Raw genomic sequence first — 18,382 nt, forward strand, 5'->3', positions numbered from 1 at the left:
GCTGAAAATATTATTTTGCTTTCTTTGGAAGGTAGAGAAGGACTTAATGTAGCTATAACCCTTCACAGTTTGTGGACAAGTCTTCCTCTTCTTCAGAAAAACTTGGATACTGCAGCCTCACCAGCAAGTTTCGGGAGAGCTAACCTTATTAGCAGAAGCAGGTCAGATGCTTTTGGTGACAGACAGGGCTAGTGGCTAGCAGTGGTTACTGACAGAGCAGACTGGTGCTGGGATGCTGCTGGGGCTGCACATCCCCTGCTCCACTGGTCTTCCCTGCAGCAGATCTCTGAGGAAAGACAGAAGTGTGTACAGTATGCTAGTAGGTGTTCTGTTGGAGAAAACAAGTAGTTCCATGGTTGAGTTGCAGTTTCTTTCACAGGCTAATCAAATAGTATTATGTAAATCTCTTTCTGTTGGATTAGCGTAATTTTAAAAAGGGAAGTAGTCAAACAAATAGTAGATGTAGTTGAATCTCAGTACATTGTGTTTTCAGAGTTCTGTACTGAATACCAAATTTTTATTTAGGAAAAAAGTGCCTGCATGTCAGAAACATACTGAAGCATCTTATTACTCTGATGGCAACTTAATGCCTTTTCCTTTCTCCTATTTCCCACTCCCATTAAACTTTGGAATGCAGAAGATGGCATGCAAAATTACCCCATTCTTGACCTGTTGTTGCAATAACTACTAGAAAATTGGTCCCTGGCGGTTACTGGGACAGTTGACCAACTCTGTGTCCAGCTTAGAGCTCTTTCAATGGTTTCTTGGGGCAAGAATTTTACTCCTCACAGAAGAAACTAGCCAGGAAGGGCTGGAGCAGACTGCTGGGTGTGGGTGGGAATACAGGGTGTCAGCCACCCCTAATCGCTGTCATCATCCTTGTGGAAAAAAATGAAAGGACTTTTTTGTGTTTTCCCTTTGATTCTAAACCAACTGTCTCTGTATTTAAAACATTCCTTAATTCATGCTAATGAGTAGTTGTTTTGTGATCCCATTAAGCCAGGACCAATAAAGGTTGACATATAGGTGTCATATTATTGGTGCTTCCATCCCATATCTGCATAACTTTTGCTTATACATATATTTATTTTAAAGGGCAGTGTGTCTTATGATGTAAAAAAGATGCAGAAATGTCATGATTAGGTAATGGGTAAGTACTTGTTCTGAAGTGAGTCTGAAAAATCACTGGATGTGGAGGTATGCCAAATGTCCCAAAAAGAGCAGGTTTAGGGTAGTAATTAAGTGCTGGTTGAGTAAGAATTACAAGATCACAAAACAAATTACTATTATTAGCAGAAGTATTTGTTCTTACATCAAGCTGTCATCCTGCCTTGCTGTTTAACCTGATTCTGCCACGTGGAAAAAAACGATGTCAGATACTTTATTAAATGTGAATTTGTGATTTACTTAGGGGAGAGAGTGCAGGGTGGTTGGTGTAATTTTCTCCTAAAATGGCAGTCATTTTTTGACTCCATGCACTTTAAATCTAACCTACAAAAGCAAGAGAACTTAAAAAACTAAAGGGCTTTTCTGGCTTTGAAGATGCTGTACGAATGAATGCTGAATCTGAAAATTTGGGATCTGTGGGAGGATATTACTGGATATTCTATGAATGTTCTATGCCTGTTCAAAGCTGGTTTATACCAGCTTGTTGCTGCAGTTCTACAAGGGGAAGCCCAGTAAAAACCCTTTGATTTATACATCTCTGCTTTTAAAATAGGAATTTAGAGAGGGTTGTAAAATGGTGTGGCTTAGGGATCCCAGGCATGAAACAGCCCCTTTGATTGCAGCTTAAGTGTGATCTGCGTGTACAGTGTTTAATAATAAACAGCTAATTGTGCAGTTATGTGCTAAATAAATACCACAACAGCAACAATAAGAAGGTTATTTGGTGTATAACTGACACTTACTCAAGATACTTGTTAGTTGATAACTTTCTTACAATCTTAAGCAGTGTCACAGATTTTTGGAGCCTCACATCCTATTAACTGTGGATGAGACCAGTCTTTAAAGTTATGTGGTTTTGAACAATGTAGTGGACTTCTGCTAACACTTTTATATTGAATAGCGATAGATCAGGGCATCCTTCCAACAGGTTGTTGTGGACAGAAAATAGTGAAAGACTGAAAAAACAAATTGTATATCTCAGAAGAGAAAGAAAGAGATCTACTTGTCTTACGCAGCCGCCTTTGTTCCAGTAGGTCAACCTCATGCTGTAACATCATAGTTGACTCATTGCCAAAATAAGATTAAACAGTCTTAGCCTTAAAGGCATCAGAAGCATGAAATGGCTTTGGGGAATGATGTCAGATAGGAATAATACCATGGAAAAATCATCAACACAGACAACTCTTAATACCCACCAACTTTTATAATTAAATCTTCTCAAATATCAGAATATATTGTATGTCTGCGTAGTTCAGATTTATGTTTTTGCTTTTTTACTCCAGAGCTGATGTTAGATGTAATTTTGGTTTTAATATTATATTTTGGGGTTTGTTGTTTCTGGGTTTGTTTAATTTGTATTGTAGGGACTGGGGGTGGGATGGGAGTGTTAGGGGTTGGGTAGGGGGGAGGGTTGTTTCTTTTTTGTTTTGTTTTGTAGATTTTCTATAATGCAGTAGCTTTTGCTAAACTTACAGACTGGGCATTGATAAGAAAGTGGTTAGCCATGCAGCATTCAAGCCTATGGATGAATCATAAGCAGAAATATTTTTCTTCCTATATCAGGCAGTCTAGACTTCTAGCCTGAAAGCCAGCCAGGTGGTCAAAAGACAGCAGCTTATAGTCTTGTAGACTTCCTTGTAGTCCATGAGTTGTGATGATGTCTACATCTGTCTACTGCTCCACTTTGTTGTGTCTCTGAAGCTGTGAATTTTCTGGGAAACTGACTGCTTTTTAAATAAAGCTTTGTATCTCTGTGGAGATGTGCATGCTGTGGGAGAGAGTGTGAGGCAATCACTTGCTTTTCCCCCTGGAAGCAAGAGCCACAGAGGCTGTGTTTTCAATTCAGCTGTGAAAATACCTCTGCTCTGGCAGTCCAAAATTGCTCATACCTTGGAGATCAAACTCAGAGGCACTGTTGCAGGAAAAGTTTTTTCAAAATTGGACTGAATCAGGCAGAGAAGGCTGGTGAACCTTAGGACATCTTGTCTAGCTCTGTGCTGCCAGTTTAGGCTGACACAGGTATTCCAGAGGTCTTTCCCTTTCAGTCACATATGATTGTCTTACATGTTAAAGAGCATCTCTGATTGCGCTAGCAGACTGAGTCCAGGCAAGTGAAGCAGGTCTTCAAGCCTGTGTGTGATAGAGAAGAGGATATGGTGTGATCTGAAGCACTGCTCTGTCCACTGCAGTTTGTAATAATGTGGGGGTCCCCATACGGTAAATCTGATCCTTGAAAACTTTGTGCGGAATTGGGAGCAGGTGGAATTTAAGGCAAAGTTATTTTTCACACAACATAACATCTTCTCACAAGTTCATTAATTGATTTCATTAAACAGTGAAAAATGAAACTTGAATGGTGATCATAATACTAGAATAAATGTAAACCTCAAGACTGTTGACTTAAGACTTCTCTCAAAGCATACTTCTCTCACTACCCATGGCTGTATTTAAAGGTTTCCCAGGTGGTGGTGCCTACTCTAGAGTGTCTTTCTAGGAGTTCACAGGAGAGGTCCTGTCTTTGCCCTGCCTTCTACGAGTGACAGTCATTTAGCCTTGCCCAACTGCATGTCCCAGTTCAAGACAAGTTCGTCACTCAGGATACTGTGTAGGGTCAGAGTAGTAATGGTGGCATGAAATGAGTAGATCTGAATGTTATACAGCTGTTAGAGTAGTCAAATCCACTAGGGCTAGCTCTGATTTAAGTGCTGCTCTAAGTCTGGTTTAGAGAACAGCTTTTCTTCAGTTAACAGGGTGGGCTAGCTTCAAAATCTGTTCTCATTAGTATCATTCTGTAATTCTATGATTCCTTCATATGGTGAAAAAAGCAGGAACAGAATTTCTAGAGAATCCTCAGCAAGAGATTAGGGAAACTTAAAAGAAAAAACAATTTTAGAAATCCTGTTCTTGCTTTAACTCAACATTGGACTCCTGGAGATATCTGATCTAGATCAGCGTGTACATCTAGCTATAGCAGGCTTGTACATCAGTGATAGTGTGCTGGAGTCAGCAGCTTCCTGGAGTTTCTTCTGGTTTGTAAGACAAACACACGTTTTTGTTTCTCAGTGCCTCAGTACTCTTCCCGTCTTCAAACTTGCACTTAACAGAATGATACAGTAACAGTTGATGCCTTGAGAGGCTACCTAAAAACAGAGACTAGACAAGATTAAGGGAATAAAGGTAGGTATTTATTTGAAGGGCCTTAAAAGGTACCCCCTGGGGAGCCAGAGGCTGTTGCCAAAATGGACCCCAAGATGGACGACAGGTCACAAGTTCTTCACACTTTTATAGGTTTGGTTCATTTGCATATCAGGGTTAATTCTCCAATTAAAGCTGCAGTTTAATGATGTAATTTCCCCTCAGCTTGCCCCCCCTTTAGAGGCTTTTGGTTTACTTATTTTGGGCCTAGGACAGTCAGAGGGTCCTTGGAGAGCAGGCCTGGAGAGGCTTTGTTATGTCTGCCTAGCATGAGAGAACAGCAGCTAATAGGCCACAAGAAACTTCAGAGTTACACACTAGGCAGTACAGGATTTGAAAAATACGAAAGTTAAAACCTAAGGCATCACAGTAATTCTTGATACTACTGTATTTAGTCAGTGCTTTAAAAATCTAAAGCAGTGTCATGAAACTCAGTTTTGTTTTAAAAACTTTTTAAAAAACAAACTTGAGGATAGAATAAAGTGAATATTGACAAATCATATAGATTGTAAGAAACTACAAATTCTCCCACTTGCAGAAGAAAAAATGCTCAACATGCATATGGAAGGAGAAATCCAGAAACCATTACTTTTGTCCAGTAATCCCCTATAATCAAAAATCCACTGTCCTCACTGATAAGGTGTTACCTTTTACTTACAGACATGGTGAAATATGTACATTTGTGTGATACAAAAGCCATATATTAAATTACCTTTCCTGTCTCTTCTAGGTTTTTTTCAGATATTGTTCTAGATGGCATAAAAAGGGGCAATATACCTTAGTCAAGCAGAGTTAAAAGCTGATTTCCCCCACCACAGTAAACAGGCTTGTCTTAACTCTAAATTTTCTTGAACTGAACACTCATCATCTATTTTTTTCAGTGGACAGTTTGCCGTAGTGAAAAAATGCCGGGAGAAAAGTACCGGTCAGCAGTTTGCAGCAAAATTCATCAAGAAAAGGAGAACTAAATCCAGCCGCCGTGGAGTGAGCCGGGAAGACATCGAGCGAGAAGTTGGCATACTAAAAGAGATTCGACATCCTAATGTGATTACGCTTCATGACGTCTATGAGAACAAAACAGATGTCATTCTTATTCTGGAACTGTAAGTAACTCTAGAGACCCATGAAGGAGTAGCAGAATATTTGTTTCTCTGTTTTTCAAAAACAGACAGTTTGAGAATTGCAGTGATTTAATGGAAGTTCCTTATCATCCCAAAAGAAAATAGACAATAGCCTTAGAAATCTTCATTTCTAAGTCAGTGTTGTAGCTTCCTGATTTCTACACATATTTTTCACTCTGAATGCACTACAAAGTTTAAAAAAAAAAAATCAGCATCTTTAGGATTTTTTTTTCTGATTGTTACTTTAAACACTGTTGGTGTTATGGATCCAGAAGAATAGCCTGGAACTAAATAAATTGATTTGAAGATAAGAGCAGAGAAAAATAGAGATTCTAAGTGAAGATTAATCTAGCCAATTTTACTGTGCTCTGTGTTGGTGTAAAGTGGCCTCAGTGAATGCTTTTTCTCTTTTTCTAATGCACATAGAACAGAACTTTCCCAGTTCTCTCTTGCTGAAATGAGAACTGAACTTTAACATTGTTTCGCACTGGTTTAGTTCCCAATTTTTCATCCAATGTCATTGCTAATAGAGCGAGGTAAATATGTCAGCACAGACTACTTCTGCATTTTTTCAAGTCTGGCTTCCAGTTCCTCAAAGACTGCAATTGTAGGAGCTAAGCATTATTCACTTGTTAAGAGTTTGTCAGTGCCTTCTGTTGGAATGTACATGTCTTTACATAGATTGCATGCCTGGCACTTTATTATTGCCATACTTGTTCTGTATAGGTTAACCATGCTTTACAGTTAGTATTTCATGCCAGCAGAAGTCTTGGTACCAGAATCTTTGTACCTTTTTCATGGCTGTTCATGTGTTTTTTCTTGTGTAGGTTATGTCTTCCTGTTTACTAGATTAGATGAATGGTATTTCCACTTACCTTATAAAGATACTTCAGTTTTGCATGGTTTCAGTAACCAGTGTAGGCTTACAGTATAGATTTACTGGGAAGTAACTTTTGGTGTTACTTCTTTTCTATGGTCTATATATGCATGATAATACTTTGTTATGTTCATGCAAACATATTTTTACACTTCTAGTCCAGCATATGATGGTTTATTGTAATAGTTGTAGTCTGGCTTGGTTTTTTAGTTCCAGTTGTACACACTTGCATTAATTTGCCATATTTGGATAATTTAAACAAGTCTTTTTTTCCAAACTAAATTATCTTCCTGTATAACACAGAAGTTCTTTATATTCTTACTGCTTCTGGATTTTGCTCAGAATTCTTTGAAGTGTGAGGTGAATACATGGCAAAATTAGTGTGATGCTTCTTCCTCTCCCCACTTGATACTAAGTCTCACGTTCTCTTGCTCTATAACCTTACTGTCAAAGTATTGTTGCTTCTGCAGCTCTTCTGCTCTGTAATCTGTCCAGATGAAATCAGGCCAGTGTCTGTACTTGAAAGCTGTGCGGGAGACTTGGTAATCAAAACAGTGGTAGGAGGAATGGGACTATTCCACCCACCCCCACTTTGCGCATGGAATGGGAGCCCTTTTGGCAGAAGGGTTGCTGTGTGTGTCAGTATATCCCCACTACTGTCCATTGAGCAGAAGAATGACAATCTGCATATTTCATAAACTTGATGGCATGAAGCTCAGCAAATTATTTGCATTGCAATTTAGGTAATTGTTTTGTGAGGCCAGCAATCCTTATGTTGTTTCAATCAGAGATTTTTGTTTTCACTTTTCCAAACTGCTTTATGAGTCTTTCAAGTTGAAGAAGTGCTATTTTGGATATGACAAAGGTAATGCATTTATTTATTCAGACAGTTGAAGAGGAAAAGATGACATTAGCAATCGCTTTGTAAACTTGAATATGCTAACTGCTACAAAGTTTTGTAGTTCTCAAAATCACCATGATGTTACATAAAGCTATTGAAAAGACAGGATTGTCATTTTAATCGCATGCTTAGGCATTAAATATGTAATCCTTTTTCTCTAATGTTCTAATATTCACATTTTGCCTAGGGACCTACCCTCTTGACAGTCTTTGTTCTTACAGAACAGTTTCATACAAACAGAGGTAAAGCTACGATCTCATTAAATAACCTGTTTTGCTATCCTCAGAATCTATCCTAAGTGTCCATTTTCCATTCTGATTAGAACATAGTATATCTCCTGGCACTTGTGTTCTGTTCTGACTACAATAATGAGGCAGTATACCACACAGAGACACAATTTTGTATAACTGACCAATTGCATACGGCTCTTTTGTTGCCGTATGTCAACATGCACAGTCCCAGGACAAGAGGGTCTATGGCCTGTTCACTATTGATTTTTATTTTCTGCTTCAGCAAGAGCTTTGCCATATTGTGTACAGCCTCCTAGACATTTTTCTGCCTTACTAATTGGCAGTTTCTTAGAGGGAAGCAATTGACTGGACAAGGGGGAATGGCATCAAACTGAGAGATGGTAGACTGGGATTGGATATTTAGAAGAAATTCTTTACTGTGAGTGTGGTGAGGCACTGGAACAGGTTGCCCAGAGAAGTTCTGGATCTCCATTCCTGCAAGTGCTCAAGGCCAGGTTGGATGGAGCTCTGAGCAACATGTTCTAGTGGGAGGTGACCCTTCCCATGGCAGGGGAATTGGAACTTGATGGTCTTTAAGGTCCCTTCCAACACAAACCATTCTATGATTCTATTCAAGGTCATGATTTATATGCAGGAATAGGTGGGCAGTTGGTTAATTATTGCAATGGCAAGGTAGGTCCTCAGAGCACGGAGTACAAAACAGAGTGGCTATATCCACACAGGTGTTTGGAATTTTTTCTTTCAACTACCTTATATCAGGAAACTGATCTACCAAAAAACCCAAGTTCTATGAAACATTTAATTTATGAAACTTTTAAAACCAAATCCTTCCTTAAAAGATTCAGCAGCCATGCACAAGCATGAGATGTCCTTGAAGAGCCTTACTTAATTGCAGTCTTTTGGTATATTTAGAGCATTCAGACATATTTTCATAACTCTGGGTCTTAGTGACAGGTGTCTCCTTTCTTGACTTGGAAATAACCTTTTAAATTCCCACTCTGTGGACTCTGTCATTGTCTTGAAAGGAATCTTATGCATATTACATACAAACTGGAAACCACTGTCTTTTCCTCATCTAACTTAAAACCTTAATAGTTTTCTTATTTTTCCTTTTATCACACAAATAATGGAATTAGTCAGAATTTCATAGTACTTTTTTCTATCCAGCTGCAGCAATTAGAGTCTGTTATATATTAGCAGTACTGAGTTATTTCTAGTGAGCTCTGCTGAAGCCATCATTTTTTCAGACTTCGCAGGCTAGAAAACACAGATGTCTCTGCACAGTGGTAATTATTTTCTTTCCTCAAGCATGTTTTGCACCTACTTGGTTCCCCTTTTTCTGGCCTTGGGTGCATAATTTCTGTCTTCCATTTTATTTTCTCTTCCACTATATTATGCCTTTATTTAGACTGCAGACATAAAAATATACTAATGTTTTGGTTCTTTGTGGAGCCTTGGTTATGGTTTATTGCTGCAACACAAAGAATAAATATTTTCATCCTGTAGTCTATAGTATTTCCTTAGAATTCACAAAAACAAGGCAGGTAGTCTCTTTTTTAAAAATGTCTTGATAGCAATACCTGACTCCTTTCACTTGGAAGCTGTGGATGGAGTTAGGTTTTCATACTTTTCTCTGCAAAGAACATAACTTCATTTCTGAATTTGAAATCTTAAGATGGTTAGCTCTCGTAGCATGGTTCTGAGTGATGATTATCTGTTTTACATATTTTTAATAAATAGAAAGCTTTGAAAGTACTAGAGTGAAATCACATTAACTTAGAAGCATTTGTACGTTAAATACTAGGATTTATGCTTCATTTGAAAGCATAAACTTTCTTTTAAACTTGGTTCTATGCACCCCACTGTCTCCAAGTTTCTACTTTGTCGGTAGCTTCATATTACTAACCAAAACAGAACAGTGCAAGGAGAGGATGATACATCCATGTATAAAAAATTATGACAATATCATTAGTTGATCATTGAAGAGTAAATAAGGGCAAATAATTATGAACTCTTTAAATTCCTCTTCTATCTTATTGGGGCTTTAATTTAACTTTTTACAGTTATGCTCTGGAAGAGAGTTATAGCCTGTCTTCCAGAGAAGCTTGAAGTCGTCACAGGGTTTCTTTATTTTTCAGTTGTCTTTTGGTTAACGTACCTCTGAGATTTTTGTTAATTTTACCTGTAAATAAATAAGAAAGTTATTCTCCAGTAGCTTTGCACCAAAATTTAAGAGGAGGATTAAATATTTTGTGCTTCTGGGATGTAACAAGAGGCAGAAAACCCTGTGACACTAGTTTGTAGATCTTGTTCCCCCTTTGGATTTCAAAATCCTAAATTCCAGGCCCACAGATAGATGCACAGAGAATATGTAGACAGGTTAGAACAAAGGCTTGACAGGCCTGAAAGAATAGGCTCAGAGCCTATGAGACTCTGCCACACACTGAGCACATCTTGAAGGGAGAGTTGGTTTCTACGTGCTGCAGTCCCTGAGCAAAATGCTTGTCCCTCTTGTTTGCTAAACCTGAATGCTCCTCATACATTAAATCTGAACGTTGTGGATGAGATCAAAATACTAAGGCACTCTGCTGGGCCAAAGTAACCAGCTGCTGTATCCAGATGCCGGGCACTTAAGGAACTTCAGTGATGGAAACCTGTATACCAGCAGTGTTTGGGTGCAGGAAAGATTCACAGGAGTGTTCAGGCTTCCCCCTTAGTGAGACTTAACTGCTTAAGTTATAGTCCAGGTTTTGGTATGTGTGTTCTGGCTGGGCAATGAGGCCAATGCTTCTTGTTCGGTATAATTGAAGAATTTAGGCACACTAAAGAGAGGATTTCATGACAGTTAGTGTCTCTGATAGAAGCTGGACAAATGAAAATGAAAAGGCATATTGATGCTGTAACATGTCTTCGTTTTACTGGTAGCTAGATAAAGAAAAATTGAAGCGCAGTGTTGTTCAGCCAGTCAGTAATTTAATGAGCTAGCAGCCCTGTTCTGCTCTTTCAAAATGTTTGGTACACTTTGTACTTCTGAGGAGTGGGTTGGTAACTGCACAATTCATAAAGGCAGTGAAATGAAGTCAAATGTAATTATTCTTACATAAAACAGAAGTAATAATATATGAATCTAGTCTTGGGCTGACAACTGTGTAACTGGCTGTCATACAATACACATTTGACCACAGAATAGGGAAAACATTTCTTTTACAAGTTGACAGAATAAATGTTTGGACTAGAGAAGAATTTAGATAATTTATCAAATTGGTTCTGTTTTAAAACTGGAATAAATTGATAGCATGCTTCTTTAACTTAGTTTATGTTGTTTTTAAATCTAAGCAAGATAAATGTTTCTTCAAGGGATTTGGGCCTAGATTTTGGGGTTTGTTTTTAGATTTTTAAATTCATTAGAAATCCTTAGATAATCATTAATTATCATTTAGGTGCTATTGCATAATAAGCAGTGTGATCATAGCATATGACTGAGTCATTACGAGGTGACCATGCTGACTTTGAAGGTTAATTGATTCTAAGTTCCCTGGGTAGGTTCCCATAATGACTTCCTCTGAGATCTGGTGATAGTTCTGTTTCATAGTTAAGAAAGCCTGGCAATTTGCAAAAACACTATCCAGAAATCTTTTTTCCATGGGCGTGATGTATTTTCTTTCCCAGAGGGAGGTGTGTGGGTTGCAATCACATCTGTCAGCCTTCCTTTGGGAAGGCTGGGAAATGCTTTTACCACTATTGAATTTTATAAGAAAGAATGAAGTCAACTGAAAGCTTTAATTTACTTCTCTCATTTCAGGAAAGCTAGCACTTCTGCCTAGAAATATCAGTGAAATAACACATACCAGATTTGCTCTTAGTGAAAATGTTTATACAAAGTATTTCTAAAAACATGTGCTCTGCTACTTTAAAGCAATATAAAAGGTCATGTTATAACAATTAAAATAGATTTACTCAGCTCTTATGACTTTCTGTGTTATAACATGGTCAAGAGTACATTAGAATTAGGTAGGACTAAGATGTGACTGCCATAAAGGACAATTTTATTGAACATGATATTTGAACAACATATTATGACTGCAAAATTATGACTTAATTTAATGTAAACAGAAAGTTTTTATACAGCAACATTAAAAAATGAATGCTTTAAAGGAAAACAGTATGTGAAGATGAACATGGAGGCTTTGTAGTCATAAAGGAATTTAGCTGTGACTTAACTTGCAATCAAGTTTCTCTGTCAATCTGAATGGGTATAGGTTGCTGTCCATCCTTTACTTACTAGTATTTTGGCAGTTAGAGTTGTCTTAGGGCACAGAGGAACGGGTCAGGAAGCTGTCTGGTAATTCCTCCCAGCAAACAGAGGAATGGAACAGAAAGAAGCTCTGTGCTTCCTGGGGATACCGGGTAGAGATACTTCAAAATCCTGTACAGGAAGAAGCACTGGTGCTTGGTGAACCTCTTGCCTCCACTCCCTTCAGGAAGCATCTTTCTCCATCTGGTGGTTGGGGCAGCAGTCTTTTAGATGTTGGCTGTGTGGGCTGCTCTGTAGAGGACCAAAGGTGGGCTGGGAGCAAGTTTGTGTGGCTTGGGAAACCCATGCAATGGTCTGGTTTCAGTCAGGTTTCAGCAGAGTGTTTGTGCATCAGCAACCCCAAAGCTAATTTAGAAACAAGGGCCCGTTGTAATGGAGGTGGAAACAGTGTACTTGGTAGAAGATGATGTTCAAAAAGACCAGCCAAAAGGGCTGATGTATGGAATTACCTGTGCTTTCTTCTTTAGATTACCTTGTGTGTGAGATGGGATGTACACAGGTTCCTTGGTGGTATGGGGCTCTCTGCTTGCCTTCTGGTTCCACTCTTAAAGGTGACTCTGGGTTACTAAAATGTGCAGTGTTTGTGTATTGTGGGACTGTGTTACACTGGCTGAAGCACAGGACTAGACTTGAAAACTCAACAGCATTTTAGGACGCTTGTGAAGGCTGCAGTAGCTTACACAGCCAGTGTCTTTACTGGCTTCTTCTAACCCATTTCTTCATCTGTAATATCTGGAAGTCTAGTCAAGATCATCTAGTTATTCTACATATATAATCCAATTACAAAATCTGTGAAACCATGCTCTGCTGATAAATCTGACGACATTGTAATTCAGTCAATTAATTGTGGAAGTCAAACTTACAAAGGATGTTGAGTGTGGACCTGTATTAACCCTCCATGACTCGCTTGAAGATTGCCTTGCAGTGATACAATGGATTTTTGTGTGCCCGTGGTAGTACAGCTTAATATCAGACCTTCCTGAGTCAGCAAAATGGTAAGGAATAAGTAGTCTCCTGAAGAGCATGAAGAGGAAGCTGAAAAACACAACCTCCCATGGGGACATGGGTGGCTGCCTTATATGTGTGAGAAGGGCCTCCCTAGAGGTTGCTGGGTGCAGAGGGACCTTTCTGGGATGCCAGGTGTTTCTGAGCTTCCAGGTGAAGCTTCTTATGCATGCTAGTATAACTTTTACTCCTCATTGCTATAAAAACCCTTTTCTCTCATGCCTTATGTCCCTACCAGTAAAAGTAAGCAGCAGGAGCAGCTAGATGGGCACTGTGCTTGCCAGCTATGGCAGCACCCCAGGGGAGAACACGGGTTTCTGAGCTCGCCCCCACAGCTGAGGAGTTACCAGCAGGAGAATTCACAGTGGCCCCCTCTCTGAGGTGAACCCACGCAGGATCTCCTCCTAGACATCAAGAGTGAGATGTGTAATATGAGGGGGCACACCAAAGTCCCACAGACCAGAGGTACAGCTGCTTCTGGAACAACACTTTGAGTGCATTACAGCCCATCCCTCCTCACTCGCCTACTCATTCAGCAAGAGCTGCCAAGTCACTTAGGGTGGCAGTACTTAAGAATCAAAGAAGCACACAACAGATTGGAAAAATCTACCACTTTTTCTAATGAACTTCCAGTTTTAAAAAAGAAAAAAACATTTCAAGCTTCTTTGACCCTCAGTTTCGAGATTTGCAAGCACTAGGTATATTACCTGTGAAATACAGATAAAATTTCATTGCACACAATTACAAGGCTTATGATATGTCATTAAAGAAATGTCACTACAATTAACCTGTGGCAAAGACAGAAGAATAGTACTCAGCAGTACAGAATCTGAATAATTCCAGATAAGAAGAAGCTGAAGAGGCTCTTTCCATTTTACAAATGCAGATATCTCTAAAAGTTGCAAACCTTGGGAATTAAATCTTTCTTTTGGGTCTATAAGGAATGTGTATAATCAGTGATAGTCATAGATGACTATTAAGTTTCACAGACTGCATATCTTTAAAATGCCAACAGGAGTAAGAGGAAGCTTTACCAGCCATAAAGCATGACACCACCTGTGTGACACTGTCACAGTCTGAGACTGCAGGGCGGGCAGCACAGTACTTGGAGAGGGCATTGCTGCAAATGCCTGCCTGAGTACTTCTCTTGTATTTGTGGTTGCTGATAACTGATTTAAGCACCAGCAGGAGCTTTTGCTGTTTCACAGGGTTTTGAGCTGGGTGAAAAGCAGGACCAGATGCAGTCTTTTGGTGCAGTCTTACAGGCTCTTCCTCAGCTGAGGATCCATCTTCTCTGGTTCCCCAAACTGCGATAGCTAGTCCAGTGCCAAACCATGCTGAAGGCATTCAGGTGATGGGTTTTGCTGTGGCTGCTGGCACAGCTGTCCACAGCTGGGGCAGTAGCCACAGTGAGTCTGCCTGCTCCATGTGGCATGGCTGTGCTCCAGTTTACAGCCTCTCAACAACTGCAGCCAACATCCACTTGTAAACACATGGAAGCAAGGTTCACATGATGCTAAGGCCTTTAGTCCAATAACTGGAAATGAATGTCACTGTTTAGTGCAGTGCTGCAAAGATACAGACGTTAGCCTGAAAATATTTTCTTTTTTTTTTTAATTCAGAAGCAAACAATGAGAGGATATGCATGTGTGTCCATTTGTAAGATGCTTCTGACCAGTCTCTGTAAAATAACAAGTTGGATTTAATCATTAGGAACTCCATCTTAATGTCTCTACAACCACAAAAATTTATTAAAATAACCTAGTCCTTCCAGTCTATAATTCTTATATTTTAATGGCACTTTGTTTCAATAATTGCTTTCATGCAGAAAATATTACAAGACAAATAATACCCAAAACAATACTCTCATTATTGTCTAGGCAGCTCAATGAAAGCTCCAAGAACTCATTAAAATACACTTTTCATGCAATTTGCATTACAATAATGTAGATCAAGTCTCTTAAAAAGTAGACATGATAAAGAAGTCAAATGTATTTCCAGAAATTTGCCCAAACTATTTGCCTATTGTTATATGTTAATTGCTGCCTCATGTTTCATAATCAGAACTTTAAATTGTGAACAGATTATTTTTTTTCCCTGCAGAAAAGCAATAAAAATTAGGGTGCACTTTCTGAATTTGTTTAATATCATTACAATGTAAATTATAGGGGGTATTATGACCATTTTTGCAATCTGTGAGGCATTTCTAAGTAATACCCCTGCTTTCACAGATGGGAAAAGTATTTTGCCACAGTGGGCAGTCATCTCCTTATATGTCCTTCAGCTGAAAGGTGTTTTTCTGTTTTTTAGGAATAGCTGTAGTTCTGTTTCTTATCACTTCAGTATCTTTTAATGCTGTTGACTGAGTCAAGAGCTGCTTGACGGAGCTGAGAAGAGGGTCATCTTCTCTTTATTCTTCTCTGTCTCTCAAATGGAAAAATCCAGATGTGCTTATGTACCCTCTCATACCTCTTTTCTTTCTGCTGTGCAGCTAGAACACTTACTAGAAACAGTCTTAAGGGCTTTTCATTGTAGAAAAGGTTAGAGTACAAATACATGTTAGAGTACAAATACAATATAGGTGCTGCTTGTAATACCGTATTCAAAGAAGAGAAAATATTTTTGAATAGTTGAATGCTCTGAGGAGTTTAGAAACTAAATAGTAGGACAGCTGCCAATAGATATTTTAAAATAAGCTTTAAATTTTGTATTTTTCAATGAGGGTGTAGAAATCTAATGTTTTACTGGTATGAGCCAATTCATGTTTTATTTTCTAGCTAATGTAATGTGCTGTTAAAACATTAGCATGTTTTGAGTCTCATTACTTCATATTTAATTTTATTCTTTTAAATGTGCATAGAGAGTAGGAGGCCTTTACTTCATTTAAATTCAGATACTGTCAAACATGTTTGTTTGGGTTTTCTAAACTTTTTTTGGTCTAAAAGTAAGACTCTTTTTACCGTATTCTTTTCAGGGGGAGGGAGGGAATAACTAACTCTTTTGGGTGTTGAATTAAGTAATTTTCATCATCTTTTCTGATATTTGCAACCTTTAAAGCATCTGGATCCTGTCAAGGCTGGTTTGAGGACAGCTATGCTAAAAGGAACCCACCGGTTAAAACAAGCTTGGCAATAACTCTGCTTCTGTTCTCCAAGTGTTGCAGGTGGGGAGCTCTTCGACTTCTTAGCTGAAAAAGAATCTCTCACAGAGGAGGAAGCTACAGAATTTCTCAAGCAGATACTTAATGGTGTTCAGTATCTCCACTCTCTGCAAATTGCCCACTTTGATCTTAAGGTGTGTTGAACAGATAAAAACTTCAACAGCTGTAAGCAGTATCCATTAAAGTCCTCTGTAATTCTAGCCACAAATCAGTCATCATGCAGATCTTGGCCACAGTTTTGTTTTGCTAGCTTATGTAGATAGGGGAAAGCTCAGCCATTGGAAAGAAGTTACTGAACTGTAAATAGTTCCCGTCTGTTCCCAACGTAAGATTCTTCCGGGGAAATGGCAACTTCTGACAAAACGAAACCATTCTGAGAAAACAAAATTGAAATAAAAATGAAGACTGTGATTTTTATTTTTTTTTAATGTGAATGGGATCTGGGTGAAACATTCTTTTTTAATTGGGGGGGTTTTTTGGCACTTAATTGAAACTGCACTAAGTACAAGGAATTTTGTGGAGCAGGCAGCAGATTCTTTCCTCTTCTGTATTTTTCCCTTTTGTGGCTTTTTTGTTTGTTTTCAGAAAAGCTGTTAACTGCATCCTTTTGGTAATGACAGCAGAGCTTTTTGTATCTAAACTCAGCAACTGCTTTTTAATGTTTCAATTTCAGGATCTTTTCCCCCATAAGATTTTTTTTTCAAAAGTAGACAACTAAACATTCCCTGAAGCCTGCTGAAATGGGCAGCAGTCTATAAGAGAAAAAGGAGGCATGATTATTTCATTACTGTTGAAATATGGTTCAGAAAGGGGGATGAGGTAGGGAAGGGAATGGATTTCAGGGTAAGCATACCTTTTTCAGTTTCATCCTTATCACCTCAGTAATATATTTGGTCTTTGTATGACAGTCAGCAAGAAAAAAAATTGTAAAGCTAGAAAGGAATGTATTTTTTAGAGTATGAAATGTGAATTTTTGCCAATGTGTTTGTAATTGAACAAGTCATCCTTGGATACACTAGATACCAAAAATTTGTGTGTTAAAGTGGGCAGCAATGTGCAGACCAATAAATATGCAATAGAAATGCAGGAAGGAAATAAAGAAAATTACATTTGCACGTATCCGGTCCTGTGATTGGGAAAGAAAGGTGGAGGAAGGGTGATAATGAAGAGCTGTCCTTAATGACTCCAGAAGCCCTTAACACTCTGAATAGGATGGATGTAGCTACAGGACCTCTTCAGAGCACACCAGCTTATGGATGACAGGATATGGAGTCTAAGTAGCTGGTTCTATGTGCTCGCAAAGTGAGCAGTGTAGAAACAGGACCCTTTGCTGATAATCCTGACATTTCATCTTCTTTGTTCTGGTTTTGCAGAGCTTTGGTGTGAAGTAATATAAAGTCTACATTTCAAAATAAGCTAGAAAAGATGGAGAACCTTCTCTTTTTCCTTTTTTTTAAGTGTGTTGAGCCTTAAAATATGGGAGCTGGACCACTCCAGAAGTTTCCCTGGAACATCCAAAAGCAAGAAGATACACCTCCCTGATTGATTACGTGGTGTGAAAGAAACCTCTTTCAGGGACTAATGTAAACCAAACCCAGGAACTAGTTTATAGCAGTTTGTTTCCTGCAAGCTCCCAGCAGTGCTGGAATGGCTATAGCACAGGGTGTGTCCCCTTTACTGGGGACAGTGTGTTTCTCTTAGGGTCAGTCCACATGAAAACTGCAATTGTGATATCTACAAGAAGTAAAATCTTGGCCTTGTGGAAATCACAGCGCTTCCATATGAACATGAAATCCTAATTTACGGTTGTGAACTTCTAGCATATGATAGATCATAATAGGAAAAGACAGGATTTTTCCACCTAAAACACAATTCAGGGGTCTAAAGGAGGTAAAGAGAAATGTTCAGTGCTGAAGAATACTGGTCCACAGTTCGTACCTATGTGTAATCTCTCTTTCTTTCCCCCTTCCTCCTTCTCAAAGCCTGAAAACATAATGTTGTTGGACAGGAATGTACCAAAGCCTCGAATCAAGATTATTGACTTTGGTTTAGCACACAAAATTGACTTTGGAAATGAATTCAAAAACATCTTTGGAACGCCAGAGTTTGTTGGTAAGAAAACTGTTGTTTCTTCAAACTATTCTTTTTCAGTCTGTGAAACAGTATTAGTGGCTTATCTTGGCTTGGCTGATTTACAGATTATGAAATTTTTTGTGTAATTTGTGATATTTTGAAATTTAAATAAGCAATTTGTAGCATTTGCTTTCAAATTAGTCTTGCATTAAGGTGTTTTTATCTATCAGCATCTTAGCTTATTATCTCTGACATACACAGACTCAGAGTGAGACTTGCATCTGTTCTTTGACTAGGTACTTATCTTGCTGCTTTTT

At 38.6% G+C, this 18,382-nt stretch overlaps 1 protein-coding gene across 2 annotated transcripts in view; it reads left to right on the forward strand.

Annotated features, from left to right (window-relative positions):
- DAPK1 (death associated protein kinase 1) overlaps nt 1-18,382 on the forward strand; it is an 86,960-nt gene that overhangs the window by 37,000 nt on the left and 31,578 nt on the right. For both annotated transcript variants that reach the window (XM_069000732.1, XM_069000734.1), the window contains exons 2-4: nt 5,244-5,465; nt 15,988-16,126; nt 17,975-18,104. In XM_069000732.1, the coding sequence (XP_068856833.1) occupies nt 5,244-5,465; nt 15,988-16,126; nt 17,975-18,104 (491 nt within the window). The remainder of the gene's footprint in view (nt 1-5,243; nt 5,466-15,987; nt 16,127-17,974; nt 18,105-18,382) is intronic.

Source organism: Aphelocoma coerulescens, assembly GCF_041296385.1.
Source record: "Aphelocoma coerulescens isolate FSJ_1873_10779 chromosome Z unlocalized genomic scaffold, UR_Acoe_1.0 ChrZ, whole genome shotgun sequence".
NCBI classification, from domain to species: domain Eukaryota; kingdom Metazoa; phylum Chordata; class Aves; order Passeriformes; family Corvidae; genus Aphelocoma; species Aphelocoma coerulescens.